This window comes from Enhydra lutris, unplaced genomic scaffold (genome assembly GCF_002288905.1).
Source record: "Enhydra lutris kenyoni isolate GAN:26980312 unplaced genomic scaffold, ASM228890v2 scaffoldscaffold93, whole genome shotgun sequence".
Lineage (NCBI taxonomy): Eukaryota > Metazoa > Chordata > Mammalia > Carnivora > Mustelidae > Enhydra > Enhydra lutris.
The window spans coordinates 848443-864430 of NW_019154177.1; the positions used below are offsets into that span (position 1 = coordinate 848443).

The following is a 15988-nucleotide window of genomic DNA, read 5'->3' on the forward strand; positions in this document are numbered from 1 at the left end:
TCCCACCCGCCAAAGAGGAACCATCTGAACATCAAAAATAATGACTCGGATGTGTTTTTTTAAAAATCCATGAGTTTGTAGGGCACCTGGGTGATTCAGCTGGTTAAGTGGCTGACTCTGGATTTTGGCTCAGGTCAGGATCTCAAGGTCCTGGCATCAAGCCCTGCGTCAGGCTCTGTGCTCAGCCGCAAGTCGGCTTGAGGACTATCTCTCTCTTCCTCTCCCTCTGCGCCTCACCCCAGCTCATGCTCTCTCTCTCTCTCTCTCACTCTCTCTCTCCTCCTCTCTCTCTCACATAAACCTTTTTTAAAGATAAATAAATAAAAATAAAAAATCCATGAGCTTGTAATGAGGTTCAAAAAGAGAAACCAAGGCCAAAAAAAATTAGTTATCAATTGCTGCATAAAACCATACCCTCAAAATTTAGAATCAGACATCGAATATTCATTACCTCACAGTTTCTGTCGACCAGGAACCTGAGAGCAGTTTAGCTGTTGGTGTGGGGTGTCTGCGCTGGGCCGCAGTCATCGGAAGCCTTGGCTGGCGGCTGGAGGACGCAGTTCTAAACTCACTCATATGGCCGTTGACGGGGGGCTTCCGAGGGAGGGAGAGAGAGAGACAAAGCTGGAAGCCACAGTCTCTTTCATAACTTAACATTCAAAGTAACGCAACACCGCGTCCCCCATATTCAGCTGGTCGCACACACCGGCTCCGGCAGTGTGCGAGGCAGCTACGCGAGGAGTGACTCCTGGAAGGCAGGGCTCGCCGCTGGCCGCCTCCAAGGATGGCCAACACACGGCTGACCGCGGCTCCCGGGGCAAGCGACTGTGTACTCCGAATACCGGCGATTAAACTGAGGAGGAAACATTCATTGTCTTTTGTTTGTGCTACCTTTCAGGATAACCAAATAGCCCGAAATTTATACGCCGGTAAGAAAAAAACCCTTTAAAGGAAATTCCTGTTCATCGACATGACAAAAATCACTGAACGAGAAAAATCACCATTTTGCAAACCCGAATGAAACGGCTGATTTGGGCAAAGATCCGTTGGTGAAACCAGCCAGTGAAAGGCCTGGGGGGGGGGGGGCGCTCCGGAAGGACGCGGTTTCGCACGCAGCGAAAGTCAGAGCTCTGTGCCTCCTGGGGTGAAGCGAGAAGGACGCAACCAAGAATGACTCGCGCCCTAAGGGTAAACCGGACTCGAACCAAGCCCTCGGGGCCAACTTCTAGTTAACGGGAAACTCCAGGCTGGAGGAGTAAGCGAAGATGCAAACGGACAAAACCAGCACGTGAAGATTCAGGACAAACCACCCAGTTTGTTTCACTGGGGGGAAGGGGGGGGGAGAGATGGAGGAGGAGCTATTCTAGGTCTAAATTAAAAGAAAATTAAGAGAAACGACCCCAAACAAGCACGGAGACTGTGTGTCTTGGTTTGGAGAAGAGTGTCGCGTGTCTCACGGACGAGCCGAGGCCCTGCGACAGCCCGTCCCGCAACGGGCGCTCGGGCCCGCAGTACCGGGAGTCGTCACTGAACAGGTTTAGTGGGAAAACGGCACTGGGTCCCGCCGGAAAGCGCCCATAATGCATTGCGGGACCACGACGCCGGGACCACGTCTCCAGGTTTGCCCTCAGAGGCTCCCGCCGGAAACGCGGGGCTGCGGGCGACCGGCGGGCGCAGCAGCGTCTCACTCAGCGTCGAGCCCGAGCGGAGGGCACCTGCGGGCTCACAGGCCGTCTCTCCACTTTCGTGTCGTTTGCAACTGCTCAGAACCACTTTTTTAACTTCTGAGAAAGAGCATCGCGTCATTTACCTCGTGCTTTTGGCTCATATTTAAAGTGACTTTTTCTGGTATTTACGTCAGAAAACCCCCGCGCGCCGCAGCGGGAAGGCGAGCCCGCGCTACAACGGGTCGCGGCGCTGACGCACGCACGCTGCGACCCCGCGCCCCTCGCGCCTTCAGACACTCGCGCGAACTCCCGGGACGTGCGCGCGAGAGAGCCCGGAGGAATTTCCGGAGAGGCCGGGACCAGCGAGGGGCCGCATTTCCTAGAAAGCCACCGGAAGTGGGTGGTGGAGGACTGGGAAGCGGCGCCGGCGCAGGCGCAGAGGTGCCTGGTTGCTGGTTGCTTGGGGGTGGACGGGCGGGAAGGCCTGCACCTGCAGCCGGTGTGCGACGGGCGCTCAGCCGCGGGCTCTCGAGCGGCCAGCCGGCACCGCAGGGTCTTCCGCGGGAAGGGCAGGCTCCGCGGCGGGGTCGCCCTGCAAACCGGGCTCTCCCACAGGTGCTCCGGCCCGCTCCCGCTCTTCTTGCTCTCAGCGGCCCCTCCCTTCTTTGATCCCGTCGACTGTCCTCCCCGGCGTCCGCGCCTGCGCTCATTCCTTGAGCCGCTGGTGCAGGTGCTGTTTGGGGCGTTGCAAGCATAGCCGTGCACACAGTGTCCAGAACTCCCTGCCCTCCAGAGCCTAGGAGCCTAGAGTTAGGGAGGGACCGACCAGACGTAACAGACGCGGGACTAGAGTAATTTACCGTGTCGGGAAGTGGGCGAGCGCTGTTGGAAAAAAGAGGAAAGGTAAAGCCAGGTAAGGCGTCTGGGTTGGAAAGAGAGCAGGTGGCGACCTTAGTAGGGCACCTAGAGTCGATCTCGGGAAGAAGACAGGCAAGCACTGGAAAGCCAGACCATTTGCCGTGAGGATTGCTTGAGGTGCAGGGACAGCTGGTGCAAAGGCCCTAAGCTGGAAGCCAAGGGTCTGTGTGCGTGAGGTCGGTTGAACGAGGAGACTAGTAGGAGCGGTACTCGGCCCATCCACCTAGACGTGTATGCCCCTGGGAGACCAGCTTTATTCTGAATAAGCGGCAGAGATGGCCAGAAGGAATGGGCGCATTTATACAGCTTTGTACACCACCGCTTTGAGTAAACTGGAGACTGGGAGGTTTTAAACGGAGATGAAATAATCCAGTTTAGTTTTAAGCCTACCCGTCCAACCGTTGTGTTGAGAAGAGGCAGAAGGGAAGGACAGACACAGGGAGACCAGCTAGGAAGAATGGAGAGCAAGGCGGCGGATGGCGGCCTGGACCAGGATGGTAGCTGTGGAGGTTCTGTTCCAGATACGTACCATTTTCAGTTTGTCTTCCTGGGCTTCCTCTTCCACAGATAATCCCCAGCCACTCCTCCCTGTGTTCGCGGGCCTCTCTTTTCCTTTTCGTGGAATATTCAGAAGACAAGGGGTAAGACCACAGCTAGCTCAATGCTGCTCAGAAACCCCAAATCCAGGGCATTGTGTGACACATCAGGCCAAATACCAGCTGGCCTGTGGGTCAGCAGGGGCCCTTTGGCTGGCATCCCCCAGGCCACTTCCAGACTTGTCTGGGCAAAGCCAGAACTGACTCTGGGATTTTGACCCAAACAGCAGAGAAGAATCTGGACTGTAGTGGAAGACTGTAAAGAAAGCTGGGTAAAAAGATACAGGAGGTAAGGAAAGGAGGGTCTGCGACACTTCTCCAGGAGGAGGAAGGAGAAGCGAGAACAGAAAAGGAAAGCAGGGGGGACATGGTGGAAGTTTCCTGCTTCAAAATATTTTTGCTGGACGGCCTTGTGACCATGAAAGCTTTCCAGTGATAGAGAGGAATTGGAAGTCTTCTCTGTTTTTTCATAAAGTGTATCAGGGACTGAATCCCTGAATTTCTCTCTCCCTACCCTGCCCGGAATGTCTGGGAGTTGATTTCCACAGACAAAGCTTCATAGTTGCTTAGAGCTTGTTTTCCTCCCATCCATAACTTCCCTGAGTTTTTCTGTGCTTCATAATAGGTGATGGTGTCACATGAGAGTCCAGGCCCTCCACGCCAGCTGCCTGGGACCCCTGATGCTGAGCTCCTTCAGGAAAGAGGTGAGGCACACAGGGTATTGTGCCAGGAGGACGGCAGCTGAAAACAGCTGGGACGCGGCATGGGCAGTGGGTGGGGGCAGGAAGGACATGCTTCCTGGAGCCTGGAAATCCACTCATTACTGAGCATTTACTGGACGTCTTCTGTTATTTCTATGCTAGGCTTGGATCAGTATTGAGAGGAACTATATTCAGTTTCTGCCCTCATCCTACATCCAATTTGGAAAAAATCAGAATCATAAGAAAAGATCCTACAAAGCAACTTATCAAAGAATTGTATTCCTTATTATATATAGTTAACGATATGTATAACTTGACATGTATGATAAATAACTTACATATGTGTACATGAAACGTATGGTATCATTCGGTAACTCCTACCCCACCAGTTTTCCCAACGTGTCCATGTTGAGCGTATATAATTTTACTTCTGTAGACCTTTTTGGAACCTTGAGATTTTAAAAGTATAGAATGAGTCCTTGAGAAACAAGATAAAACAGCGGCAAAGAAGGAGCAAAGGTTTTGTCGTGAAGCTTTTGGAAAAATTAAGGAAGATGGGAAAATGTGAGGCTGGGCTTTAGAGGTGCTGAGTGGTGACGTGTGAAAAGCAAAGTGGTCTAGACTGTGGAGAAGTGGCTGATGGAGGTAAAACCCAGGAGACAACATTCAGCAGTTCTGGAGTCCCAGTCAGACCCTAAAAGGCACAGACTTTTGGGCAGAGGACTAGGCACTTGAGGACCCCAAAAGTAGGCTTTTAGTATGTATTATCTACAAAGAAGAAAAGTATATTATTGGAACTTCCAGAGGAGAAATCCTGAAATTTCCACTGTATAAGGAATCATAAATGAAAATTAAAAATACAGAACATCTTCGATATAAATTTAGGTAGAAGATAATCAACATTGCTTAACTTGGGTGTTATTTCCTTTTTTAAATATAAAATTATACACACTTCTTATGGTTCACATCAGACCTGAGTCTCCCGGTCCTCCTTTTTTTTTTTTTTTTTTTTTTTGAAAAGTTTTTTTTTTTTTTTTTTAGAAAGGCAGAGATCACAAGTAGGCAGAGAGGCAGGCGGGGGGGGGGGGGGGGAAGCAGGCTCCCCGCCGAGCGGAGAGCCCGATGCGGGGCTCGATGCGGGGCTCGATGCGGGGCTCGATCCCAGGACCCTGGGATCATGACCTGAGCTGAAGGCAAGGCTTTAACCTGCTGAGCCACCCAGGTGCCCCACCGGTCCTCCTTTTTCATAAGACCTTAAATTTTCTTCCCAGTGGGGATTGTGAGGACCATAAAGTTCACAGTCATGTGACATAAAATATAAGTGGATGAATGTCATCCTAGATTATATCCATACACTGTTTTAACAAATAGTTACCAACTGAATGTTTGTATCCCTCAAAATTCATGTGTTGAAGACCTACCCCCACATTGTGATATTTAGAGGTGGGGCCTTTGGGAAGTAATTTGGTTGAGAGAAAGACATAAGGGTGGAGCCACATGAAGAAATTAGTGTCCTTATTAGAGGAGGAGACCAGAACTCCCGTGGGGTCCCCCAGATGAGGACAGAAGGACGGCAAGCCAGGCAGAGCCCGTGCTGGCTCCTGGATCTCAGGCTTGCAGCCTCCAGAACCGTGAGCAGTAGGTTTCCAGTATGTAAGCCACGCATTCTGGGGTATTTTGTTATGGTGGCCTAAGTTGGCACAGGTAGTTTCATGCCATTTGAGCACATAGCCTGTCTCCCAAGTTCATGTTTAACTTGAGGGCAGAAACTGACCTTTCAAAATCTGAAGCTGAAGAAAAAAGCCTAAGAATCACTGTAGTGACCAGGGATTGAGGAGGGACAAACAATGACCATGTAACCGGTATAGAGTTTCAGGGGTTTTTTTTTAAGATTTTATTTATTTGACAGAGATCACAAGTAGGCAGAGAGGCAGGCAGATGGGGAGGGGGAATATCCCAGGACCCTGAGACCATGACCTAAGTGGAAGGCAGAGGCTTTAACCCACTGAGCCACCCAGGCGCCCCTAGAGTTTCAGTTTTGCAGGATGAAGAAGTTCTCGAGATTATACAACACTGTGAGTGTTGTCAGAGCTGCTCAACAGTACACTTAAAAATGGTTAACGTGGTAAATTTTGTAACATTTTTTCCCCACAATTCAAAAAAAATCTTAGTGTGATGAGCACTTAAAAAAAAAAAAGAAGAACCACTGAGCGTTCACAAAACTCCCAGTCTGTGAAGTGGGTATGGTAGAAATGCCGCTGCGATATATATCCGGAGGGGAGTCTGGGTTAAATAGGGGTGTGCTTTGTCAAAACTCATCCAGTGGGATGAGCTTTTTTGTTTATTTTACTGTAGGAACTTTCTCCTCAACAGGAAGGTAAACAGATATCGAACTCTTGTTCATGGTACGTGCCATAAAGAGTTTCAGGGTGCAGTATGCTGATATCTTCAGTTACTTTGAAATGCAGCAAAAAAGAAAGTGGGCTAATAGAGGGCTAGTTAGATGGACAGATGTGTGACCGAGCACGCACTCCAAACGTTTAGGTGAGTTACTAAAGGCTGCTTACTAAATGATTCTTTCAGCTTTTCTCTATACTTGAAAATGTTCGTGACAAAATGTGGATCGAAAAAAATAAATACAGTTGGAGGGTTTCTGTTTTTGATGCCACAGGGAGCCGAGCAAAACGAGCTGTGCGCAGGCCTGGCGGGTGTGGGACGGCGTGCGACCAAGAATTACAGAGCGAGTGACGAGGGGACCCACACGGACTAAAACAGCCCAGGTCTTGGTCAAAAGCTGAGAATAGCCTGAACCGAAGAAGAATTGTGGGAAGTTTCTCTGGGAAAAAAACCAGTTTGCTCCCAAATTGAAGTTTTGGTAAAACTGGAATGAAATTTGGGGGACCTAAGGCCACAGGGTAATCCTCGGGTCTCACCAGCTGGTGACTAACCCCACTGGAATCTTCCGACCCGGATTTGGGATGTGCCGATGAACGCTCTGGAAGGCTTGGTTGCCGCCAACACCAAAGCCGCGGAAAGGCCGAGCTGGCCCCCGGGAAGGAATGAGGCCCGGCAGTGGGCTGCACCGCAGTGCTGTGGGCGGGAGGGCTTATGCTCGGGGATTACTAGGACAGATTCCGGATCGCAGGGGGAAGGTGGTGTTCCTCTAAGAAACTAACTGGAGGTAGAGCAGCCATTAAGTTAGTGAAAGGAATAAGCTTCGGGCCTGCCCCGGGTGGGTGCGTCCGCTCCACACCTTCCTCCTTTCTGCTCCCCCGCCCCGTCCGCGCCCCAGGTCTCTCGAAGAAGTGACTGGAACGTTTGAATACTAGAAGAGAAGTTATCGCACGAGCCGGGAGTCGGTGATGTGGGCGGGAGTCGGTGATGTGGGCTCGGGGAGGGGCGAGGCCATCTAGGAAACGCGCACGAGGTGAGGGAGGGCGCTGGCCATGCGCCCGACTTGGTGCCACCGCCCGCTGCCCAACACCGAGCCGAGGCTGGGGAAGTAACGCGGAAAACGGAGCTTGAGAAGCTTCTACGTCGGGGAAGACGGGAGGAAAGCGGAGGTTTCGGTAATAATGTGCCGCGTTGATCCGCCTCCTTTCTTTCTCAGCCCCGCCGGCGCCGCAGCACCGCGCGTCTGCCCCAGAGGGAGGCCGAGCAGCCCCGCCAGGAGCGAAGAGCGCGGGGGTGAGCCGCAGCCCTCCCCACCCTCCCCGCCCTCCACCCCTCCTGACAGCGCAGCCCCGCCCGCTTCTCTCGTCCCCCGACCCCCGTGCAGGGCTGCCCTGCAGAGGAGCATCCACGGGGTAACGCGCCCTTCGCTCTGGCTCCTCTGCCGTTTGTGGCCACTCCTCTCACCTCGGCCCCGGTGCACACACAGGCACCGGCTCTCGTTTCTGCGAACCTTCTCCCGCAAGGCCTCCCGCGCCCGCGTCTAAGCGCACCGCGGGGTTTCCTGCAGGACCGCGGGCGCGCGCGGCCTCGGGACTCGGTGACGTTTGAGGACGTGGCCGTGCGCTTCAGCGGCGGAGAGTGGCGGCGTCTGACCCGCGCTCAGCGGCGCCTCTACGCGGCCGTCATGCTGGACAACTACGGGCTCGTGGTATCGCTCGGTAAGGACGTCCCCGCGGGGCTCGGCGCCGTCTCCTCTCCTCTCCCTTCAGTTGCGTTGTTGGGCGACGCCTGCCGGGTCCCCTGACCCGCCTCTGTCTCCGAGCAAGACAGTTGCCAGGGCAGGGGCTGTTCCCCGGGGTCTCCCCTTCTGCCTTCTAAGAACGACTCTCCTGTGAGCATCCGTACACGTGTCTCCGTGTGACCAGACCCCTGAGAACCCTCTCTCCACCCCAGTGGCTATTTCTTTCCTGTTTTCCTGCACGCGCAGAGGGGTCAAGCCTGGGCGCTAGGACCCTTGTCATGCCGCTCTGCGCACTCATTCTTTCTACACAACCAGGCTTCGCCGGCCCCAAGCCGCCTCTCATCTCCTGTCTGGAGCGTGGCGCCGAGCCCCGCGTTCGCGATCTGCAGGACTGGGGGCTCCTGAGCTGCTCCTTCCCAGGTGAGTGAGGGAGGCGCTCCAGCCTCCTGCTGGGTGCCCTGGGTACGATGGTCAGACGATGTTCTTGGTGCTGGGTTATCCGTCCCCGCCTGCCCAGGCACCCGAACACAGAGCAGACGAACAGCAGCAAACTATTCAAGCAGTTACTCTGTCGTCATCTAATTGCCTCTTGGCGCCTATCTAAAGGCTGTGCTGTTTGGTCCCAGAAACAGCTCAGCGAATTCATCTCCCTGCTGGGTATCAGTCACCCCAGTGCTCAGGGAATGCTGCTTTTCTGCCCTGAGTTTTTGCTCAGGACCTTCCCCACATTGAGCCTCAGGCCTCTGACCCTTTGCCCTTCTCCGTTCCCTCACCGGCCCCAGCTCTTAGCTCCGCAGCAGGTGCCGGCTGCATGGACGCGGCTCACTTCTCCCCTTTCCTGGCCAGCACCCTCGTTTCTAACCCCTGGTGTTTACTAGATAGCGCATTGCCCTCTGGAGAGGCAAAACTCGTCTCTCCCCACAGCCCATCTCCACCGAGCCCTCCCTGTTTCTGTACTTGGGTCTACCTCTTTCTCACGTTGCCTCTCACACTCCCTGACCTGCCTACCTGGTCAGCTGTGAAACAAGTACCAGCTCCTCATTCAAACTGTTTCCCTACTCGTCCTTCAAAAAAGCGTCCCATATTTGTAGACCAACCCAACTGCCCTATCACAATAACTGCTCTTCCTTTCTCCTATCTCCTGCCATCCCACAAACATTTATTGAGCAACTACTGTATACCAGGCACTAGACGAGGAACTAGAGATGGCGGCAATGTTATTGACTAGTAGGGAAGGCAGGTAGTGAGTGATGGCACAGCACAGAATAGTGAGAGTCACAGAGATGTACCTGGGACATGGAACACAGAAGAGAAGCATCTATCACTGACCTGGGATCCAATGACTGTGGAAGGAAGGACTGTGAACTAAGCGTGCTGCATAAGTGAGATGGTTTAGTGGAAGAAGGGGAGAGGCATTCTGGGAATGGGCAAGTGTTGAGGAGGGAGAACATGAAGTGTGAGCTGCGTGACCAGAGCAGAGGGCCCCGGGAGGCCAGGGTGCGGAGCCGTGATTCAGAGGGGTTTTTGTAAACTGCAGGCTCTGAACTTCGTCCTGACAGTCGCAGCTGACACTGCTGAAGCATGCACGTCCATGTGGCAGTGCTCCACACACATGAGCTTCGGTACCGATCCCATCTCACAGATGAGCCGCTGAGGCCCAGGGTCATGCAGTTGTCCTCCCAGGTTGCACAGCCAGTAGAGGTCAGAGCTAGGATTTCAGCCCGGAGGGCCCACTCCAGAGCTGGGACTCTGACCTGCACGCTGGTTATCGTGCAGTGCCATTGAGATACTTAAGCTGAGGCACGGCATGAGAGGATTTGATTTTTAGAAAGAGAAATCTGGAAGCAGAGTAGAGCATAGATTCAAAGGGAGCCAGGTTAAAGGACACTTAAAGGGGGGTGGGGTGGCAGTTAGGGAGCGAGAATGCCCTGAGGAGAAATAGAGAGGAAGGGGTAGAGCTGAGATTAAGAGATTTAAACTCTGGTTGCCGGCAGTAGAAATTAACTCAAGCTAACGTGAGCAAAACAATGAGAATTTATTATTCGGGATGTCCTGGAAGCTCAGAGCAGGGGGACATCAGGTCCCTCGCCCCACTGTCCCCTCTGCCTCTCGGTAGGTCTGCGTCCCTCCTTCCTGGGAGACTGTCCCACTGGCTGCTGGGCTGCTAGGGGCTGAAGCAGAATGTTCCCTCCCCTGAGCCGTGCGCCATCCCCCCAGCACCGGCTGTTGTCAGCCTGGGTCCAGAGTCTAAGCAGAGAGAACCTGGCCTGGTTGGGGGAGGGACAGCCAAGACTGGATGTACCCTGCACCCCGGTGGGCAGAGCTACACTGCAGAGCATGGCAGACGGGTTCCTGGGGTGCTAGGCCGCAGGCCATGTCCCAGGTGGAATTTGTGAAAGGTAAGCTGAGCAAATCTGAGGGAGGGAGAGGGTTGGGTGTGACTCAGTCTCCTGACCCGGGTGACCAGGCGTATGAATTGGCCATTCACTACACCGGGAGAGTCTCGAGAACATGCAGGTTGCCGGGGGCTTCTGTAAAGTCTGCAGAGTCCGAGCTATCCTGGTACTTCTCACTATGCCAAGCTGCCCCGGCCTTTGGCCACGACGTAGGGCTCTTCCAGCCTGGGAAAGTCACGTACTCTTCCAAGGGCTTCACCCTTTCCCCTCCCCGATCTGCCGTGTTTATTTCCTTAGTGTCAGCGGACCGGACCAGGCCCGGGACTGAGAGGGCAAGTTCAGAGCAGGAGGTGTCTGAGGGTGGGGAAGTCGGCGGCGTCCTGTCCGGGCACCCTGAGGCTGGAGGAGCTTGTGTCCAGGATGTCAAGTCGGAGAATGCACGGCACCCGGCCGGGGTGGAGACACTGGGAGAGGAAAAGGGGACCCTCGAGGAAGGAAGGGCCTGGGCGGTGCTCGCCAACAACTTGAGCTCAGACTCCAAGTGCACCCCGCGCACCCGAGCCCTGACCGCACGGAGGCCCCGCCCTGGTGCCGCGCGCGGCCATACCTTCCCGCTTCTCCACGGGCGCGTCCGTGCTGGCGAGAAGCCCCACGCGTGTCACGAGTGCGGGAAAGCGTTCAAGACCAGAAAGCAGCTGCGTGTGCACCGCGTCACGCACACGGGGGAGAAGCCCTTCCGCTGCGCGCAGTGCGGGAAGGCTTTCAGCAGCCCGTCGGCGCTCTGCCGGCACCGCAAGGCGCACGGCGGGGAGAGGCCGCACGGCTGCGGCGCATGCGGAAAGGCCTTCGGCAGCGCGAGCCGGTTGCGGCGGCACCAGCGGGTACACAGCGGCGAGCGGCCGCACGAGTGTGCGACGTGCGGCAAGGCCTTCCGCTTCCGGCACTGCCTCACCCTGCACGGCCGCACGCACACCGGGGAGCGGCCGTACGCGTGCGGGCAGTGCGGCAGGGCCTTCCGCGGCAGCTCGGACCTCGCCAAGCACTGCCGGATCCACAGCGGCGAGCGGCCGTACCCGTGCCGCGCGTGCGGGAGGGCCTTTCGCCGGAGCTCCGACCTGCGCAAGCACGCGCGGACGCACGCGCGGGAGCCGGCCGCAGGCTGCCCACAGTGCGGCGGCCGCGCGGAGCCGTGCCGCCCCCCGACGGCCCACGCCCCCGAGAAGCCCTACCCGTGTGGGCAGTGCAGCCGCGCCTGCCGCCCCCAGGGCCCGCGCGGGGCTCCTGAGCGCGCGCGCCGCGGCAAGAAGCCGCACCTGTGCGCGCACTGCGGCAAGGCCTTCCACGATCGGCACGGCCTGGCCGTGCACCAGCGGCTGCACACCGGTGAGAAGCCGTTCGCCTGCCCCGAGTGCGGGAGGGCCTTCCGCGGGAAGTCCAACCTGACCAACCACCGGAGGATCCACACCGGCGAGAAGCCGTACGCGTGCGAGGCATGCGGGAAGGCCTTCCACCACCGCTCGGGCCTGACGCAGCACCGCCGGATCCACAGCGGGGAGAAGCCCTACCCCTGCCGCGAGTGCGGCGCCGCCTTCCGCCAGCGCGCCGCCCTGGTTGGGCACCAGCGGGTGCACACGGGGGAGAAGCCCTACGCATGCGAGCAGTGCGGGAAAGCCTTCAGGGTGAGCGCGAACCTCACGGGACACAAGAAGAGGCGACATCGAGGATGGCGAGGCCACGCGTCTGGGGAGGGTGGGAAGGCCCCTTTCCCCGGGACCTGTCCGACCTCCTCCGTAGGCGGGGTTTGACCCGCAGCCCCTGCGGATGCCATCTGTGTTGGCGCTTTCCGTTCTCCTTAAGCCCTGGAGCCTGGTTCTTCCCGGCTTGCTGCCCCCGACTGAGCTCCCCGGAGCCTGACCGCCCTGGGGAGTGTTGGGGCGAGCACCTGCACTGCCAGTGGGGAATGCCAGTCAGTAATGCTATCAGGTATCTCCTAGCCTCGGAGCACGCCAGCCACTCTTCTAAGGGCTGTGCAGTGCCAACTCGTTGACTGCATAAAACATCCCTACAGGATGGGGAAATTAGGGCATAAAAAGATGAAACTTGCTCAGGATCACTTAGCTACTAAGTTCTGCACAACCACCCCACCCCCACCGCCCTGACAGGCTCCAGCCTGCACCTGCAACGCATCTCTTAGATGTGAGGCTACAGCTCAGTTCAGCATGGAGCACGTTTTAGTTCATAAAATATTGATCAATTTTAGCAAGGCTTTGGTTTTGTTTTAACTTAAAGACTGATGGTACTTTTCCATATGGGCTCAGAATTGCTGAGACCGGGATGGGAAAGGAAGACAGGATGGGGCAGATTTAGAAATCATAGATAAGTGGGATCTAGCTATGCGCTGCTCCAGTAACAGTTTACATATGGAAAGACCATGAAGCCCATCTCACTTTGTTATAAATACATCAAAATGTCAATGTGTTGATTTCTTAAAATTTGCTGTATTTATTTGCATGACATATGAAATGCTCTTTAAAATGTATGAGAAATTTGCATCTATCTTTCCAAGTCTTTCAGTATCTCTTAACAGACACCCTTTCTCTTTCAAACGTTACGTATTTTTTACAGACAGAATTAAAATAAATAACCACAACCAACAAGGCTGTTAATTAGACATTGAAAATCCCAGGGGCACCTGGGTGGCTCAGTTGGTTAAGTGTCAGACTCTTGATTTCAGCTCAGATCACGATCCCAGGGTTGTGAGATTGAGTTCCCCACTTGGTGGAGAGTCTACTGGAGATTCTCCTCTCTCTCTCCCTCCCTCCGTCTCTTAAAAAAAAAAAAAAAAAAATTAGAGATTTTTAACCTCATCACCTTAATGCAAAATCTGAGAAATATGTCACTCTGAACATTGATACAATGAGACTGTTTCCACTTTACCTTCACAACGGAAGTAGGGAATGCACACTTCACTCAGTTTTCAGAAGTGGAATAAGATCCAGGTTTCAGATTTTGAACCACCCATGAGCAGAGATGTGTTCTACAGCTTCTACACGTGGTGCAGTTGGGTGTCCTGCCATCCCCACAGAGCGAGTTTCACTCACTGCCCACAAAACAGTCTTTTAAAATTTTCAAGACAAATCAAGCAAGCACTTCTTTTTCCACAAGGCAAAATACCTGAAATTTCTTTAATGCTTTCTCACTGTTTATTTTAAAATGTTCAGAAAACAGCTGAAGATTCCCAGAGCTGAAGCTAGGTGTCTGGGGTTTCTCGCTGCAGACCCGAGAGCCCGCTGGCAGTCTCCCCGGTGGGTGTCTGGATCACAGCAGTGTTCTAGGAAGACAGTGACCAAGTGGAAGATGGGTCTGTGAGGGTCATGTCTCGAAGTCTTGGACTTTCCTTCTGTTCCCTTGGTCTGTCTGTCCTCACAGGGCGCTGACCTGGTTAATTACCACAGCTTTAAAATCTCTAAGTCCCATTTCTTTTTCTTCAAGACCAAGTTGACTGTTCTTGGTCAAGACTGTATGTGTCCGTGCAGGGGAAAACTCGGTGTTATAAAGATATCAGTTCTTCCCAGAATTGATCAATAGCTTCATTGCAACCTGAGTAAAAATTCCCCAGAGCGCATTTTTGTGGACAAACTGACGCTAGAATTTCCTAGCCAAGACCTACAAAAGGCAACCTTTTATCCTTCTATGAGTAAACTTTGGCTAATATTTGTACCTTCAGGCTAAGAAAGGATTTCTCAAGACATCAGAAAAGGTTAATTTTAAAGAAAATTTTCTGATAAATACAGCTAGATTAAAATGAATTTCTTTAATCAAATTCGCCACAAAAAAAAAGGGAAAATACAATTTTCTCATGACTTAAGATATTTTGAACACACACACTTGGCAAATAATTTTCATCTAAAATATTTTAGGTTGGGGGCGCCTGGCTGGCTCAGTTGATTACATGGCCCTGGATTTCACCTCAGGTCATGATCTTGGGGTTGGGAGAGCCACTCCTGCATCAGCCATTGAGCTGAGCACGGAGTCTGCTTAAGATTCTCTCTCTCCCAGGGCGCCTGGGTGGCTCAGTGGGTTAAAGCCTCTGCCTTCAGCTTGGGTCATGGTCCCAGAGTCCTGGGATCGAGCCCCATATCGGGCTCTCTGCTCAGCGGGGAGCCTGCTTCCTTCTCTCTCTCTGCCTGCCTCTCTGCCTGATTGTGATCGCTATCAAATAAATAAATAAAATCTTAAGAAAAAAAAAAAAAGATTCTCTCTCTCCCTCTGCCCCTCCCTCCCCACTTCACAGTCTCTCAAAAATAACTAAATAAATATTTTAGGTTGAGTCTCATGAATCGCTGTATCTAAAGGTTGAATCATGGCAGTTTAATATGATTTGACCTTATATAAAAATTCCTTTAGGGGCACCTGGGTGGCTCAGTGGGTTAAGCCTCTGCCTTCAGCTCAGGTCATGGTCTCAGGGTCCTGGGATCAAGTCCCACATCGGGCTCTCTGCTCAGCAGGGAGCCTGCTTCCCCCCCCCACCCTACCCCACCCCACCCCGTCCTCTCCCTGCCTGCCTCTCTGCCTACTTGTGATCTCTGTTTGTCAAATAAATAAAATCTTCAAAAAAAAAATTCCTTTAAATCAATAAGCAAAAGACAACCCCCAAAAAGTCAGAAAGTGTGAATAAGTACTTCACAGAAAGTTTAAAAACAGCAATGACTAAACACAGAAAGGAGTCCAGCGTCCATAATAAGGAACTCGGCACAGTGACAGCGTGAGACTCCTGCTAGACTGAGAAAGACGAAAACAAGGGGCCTTGCCAAGTGTTGGCCTGGACATGAAGTTGCCGTATGTCCAGCTGAGGCTGTGAACTCGTGCAGCCGCTTTGGAAAACGAACGGATGCTGTCGAGTAAACCCGACCTGTCCCCTACCACCTTACAGATCTGTCCCTCGGGACACGGCCCGAGACACACTCGCGCGCTCGCACTCACAGCCGGTACAAGGGCTTCCACGGAGCTGTCGCTCATCATCGCAAAACCCAGCAACAACCCAGATGTTCAGCAACACTAACTAGAAAAATATATTTTGCCATATTGAAACAATGGATGCCTTACGGAAACAAACGTGAACGACCTAATCGCGTTATCCACACAGAAACGTGAGTCGAGAGTGGACAGTTCGAATGGGAAGAGCAAGGCCCGGGAGACAACATACAGTTTGGTGCCGTTCGTATGAAGTTCAGAAGCGAGGAAGACAAAGTCATACATTGACTGGAGAGCTACTCATAAGTGCATTATTTGTGTATGTAAAGGAACGATAAACACAGAATTTAGCATAGGGGTTACCTCTGAAAAGGAGTCACAGTGATGGGATAGGAGAGAGGCACATAAGTTGATGCAAATGTCTTAGTAATATTTTAGCCCAGACCTGGCCAATAGAAACGTAATGCCAGCCAGAAACATAATTTAAAAGGTTCTCATTAAAAGAATGAAAAGAAATTAATTTTAGTAGTGTATTTCAAAGTGGCCCACTATGTTTGAACCATCATTTCAATATACAGTCAAAAACATATTAATGAAGTAT

General features: G+C 53.2%; 1 protein-coding gene across 7 annotated transcripts; it reads left to right on the plus strand.

Moving 5' to 3' along the window:
• The first annotated feature begins 1351 nt into the window (after positions 1-1351).
• On the plus strand, positions 1352-14207 carry LOC111138614 (zinc finger protein 311). Of its 7 annotated transcripts, none has more exons than XM_022490631.1 (7): positions 1352-2580; positions 3153-3470; positions 3807-3885; positions 7493-7569; positions 7763-7994; positions 8333-8437; positions 10711-14207. In XM_022490631.1, the coding sequence occupies exons 3-7, from the start codon at positions 3810-3812 to the stop codon at positions 12216-12218; spliced, it is 1998 nt and encodes a 665-aa protein (XP_022346339.1). In that variant the 5' UTR covers positions 1352-2580; positions 3153-3470; positions 3807-3809; the 3' UTR covers positions 12219-14207. The 7 variants fall into 7 exon arrangements, with proteins under 7 accessions (XP_022346339.1, XP_022346340.1, XP_022346337.1 ...); XM_022490632.1 differs by having other exon boundaries at positions 3153-3226; positions 3409-3885; XM_022490636.1 differs by having other exon boundaries at positions 2528-2580; positions 3153-3226.
• Positions 14208-15988: the final 1781 nt, after the last annotated feature.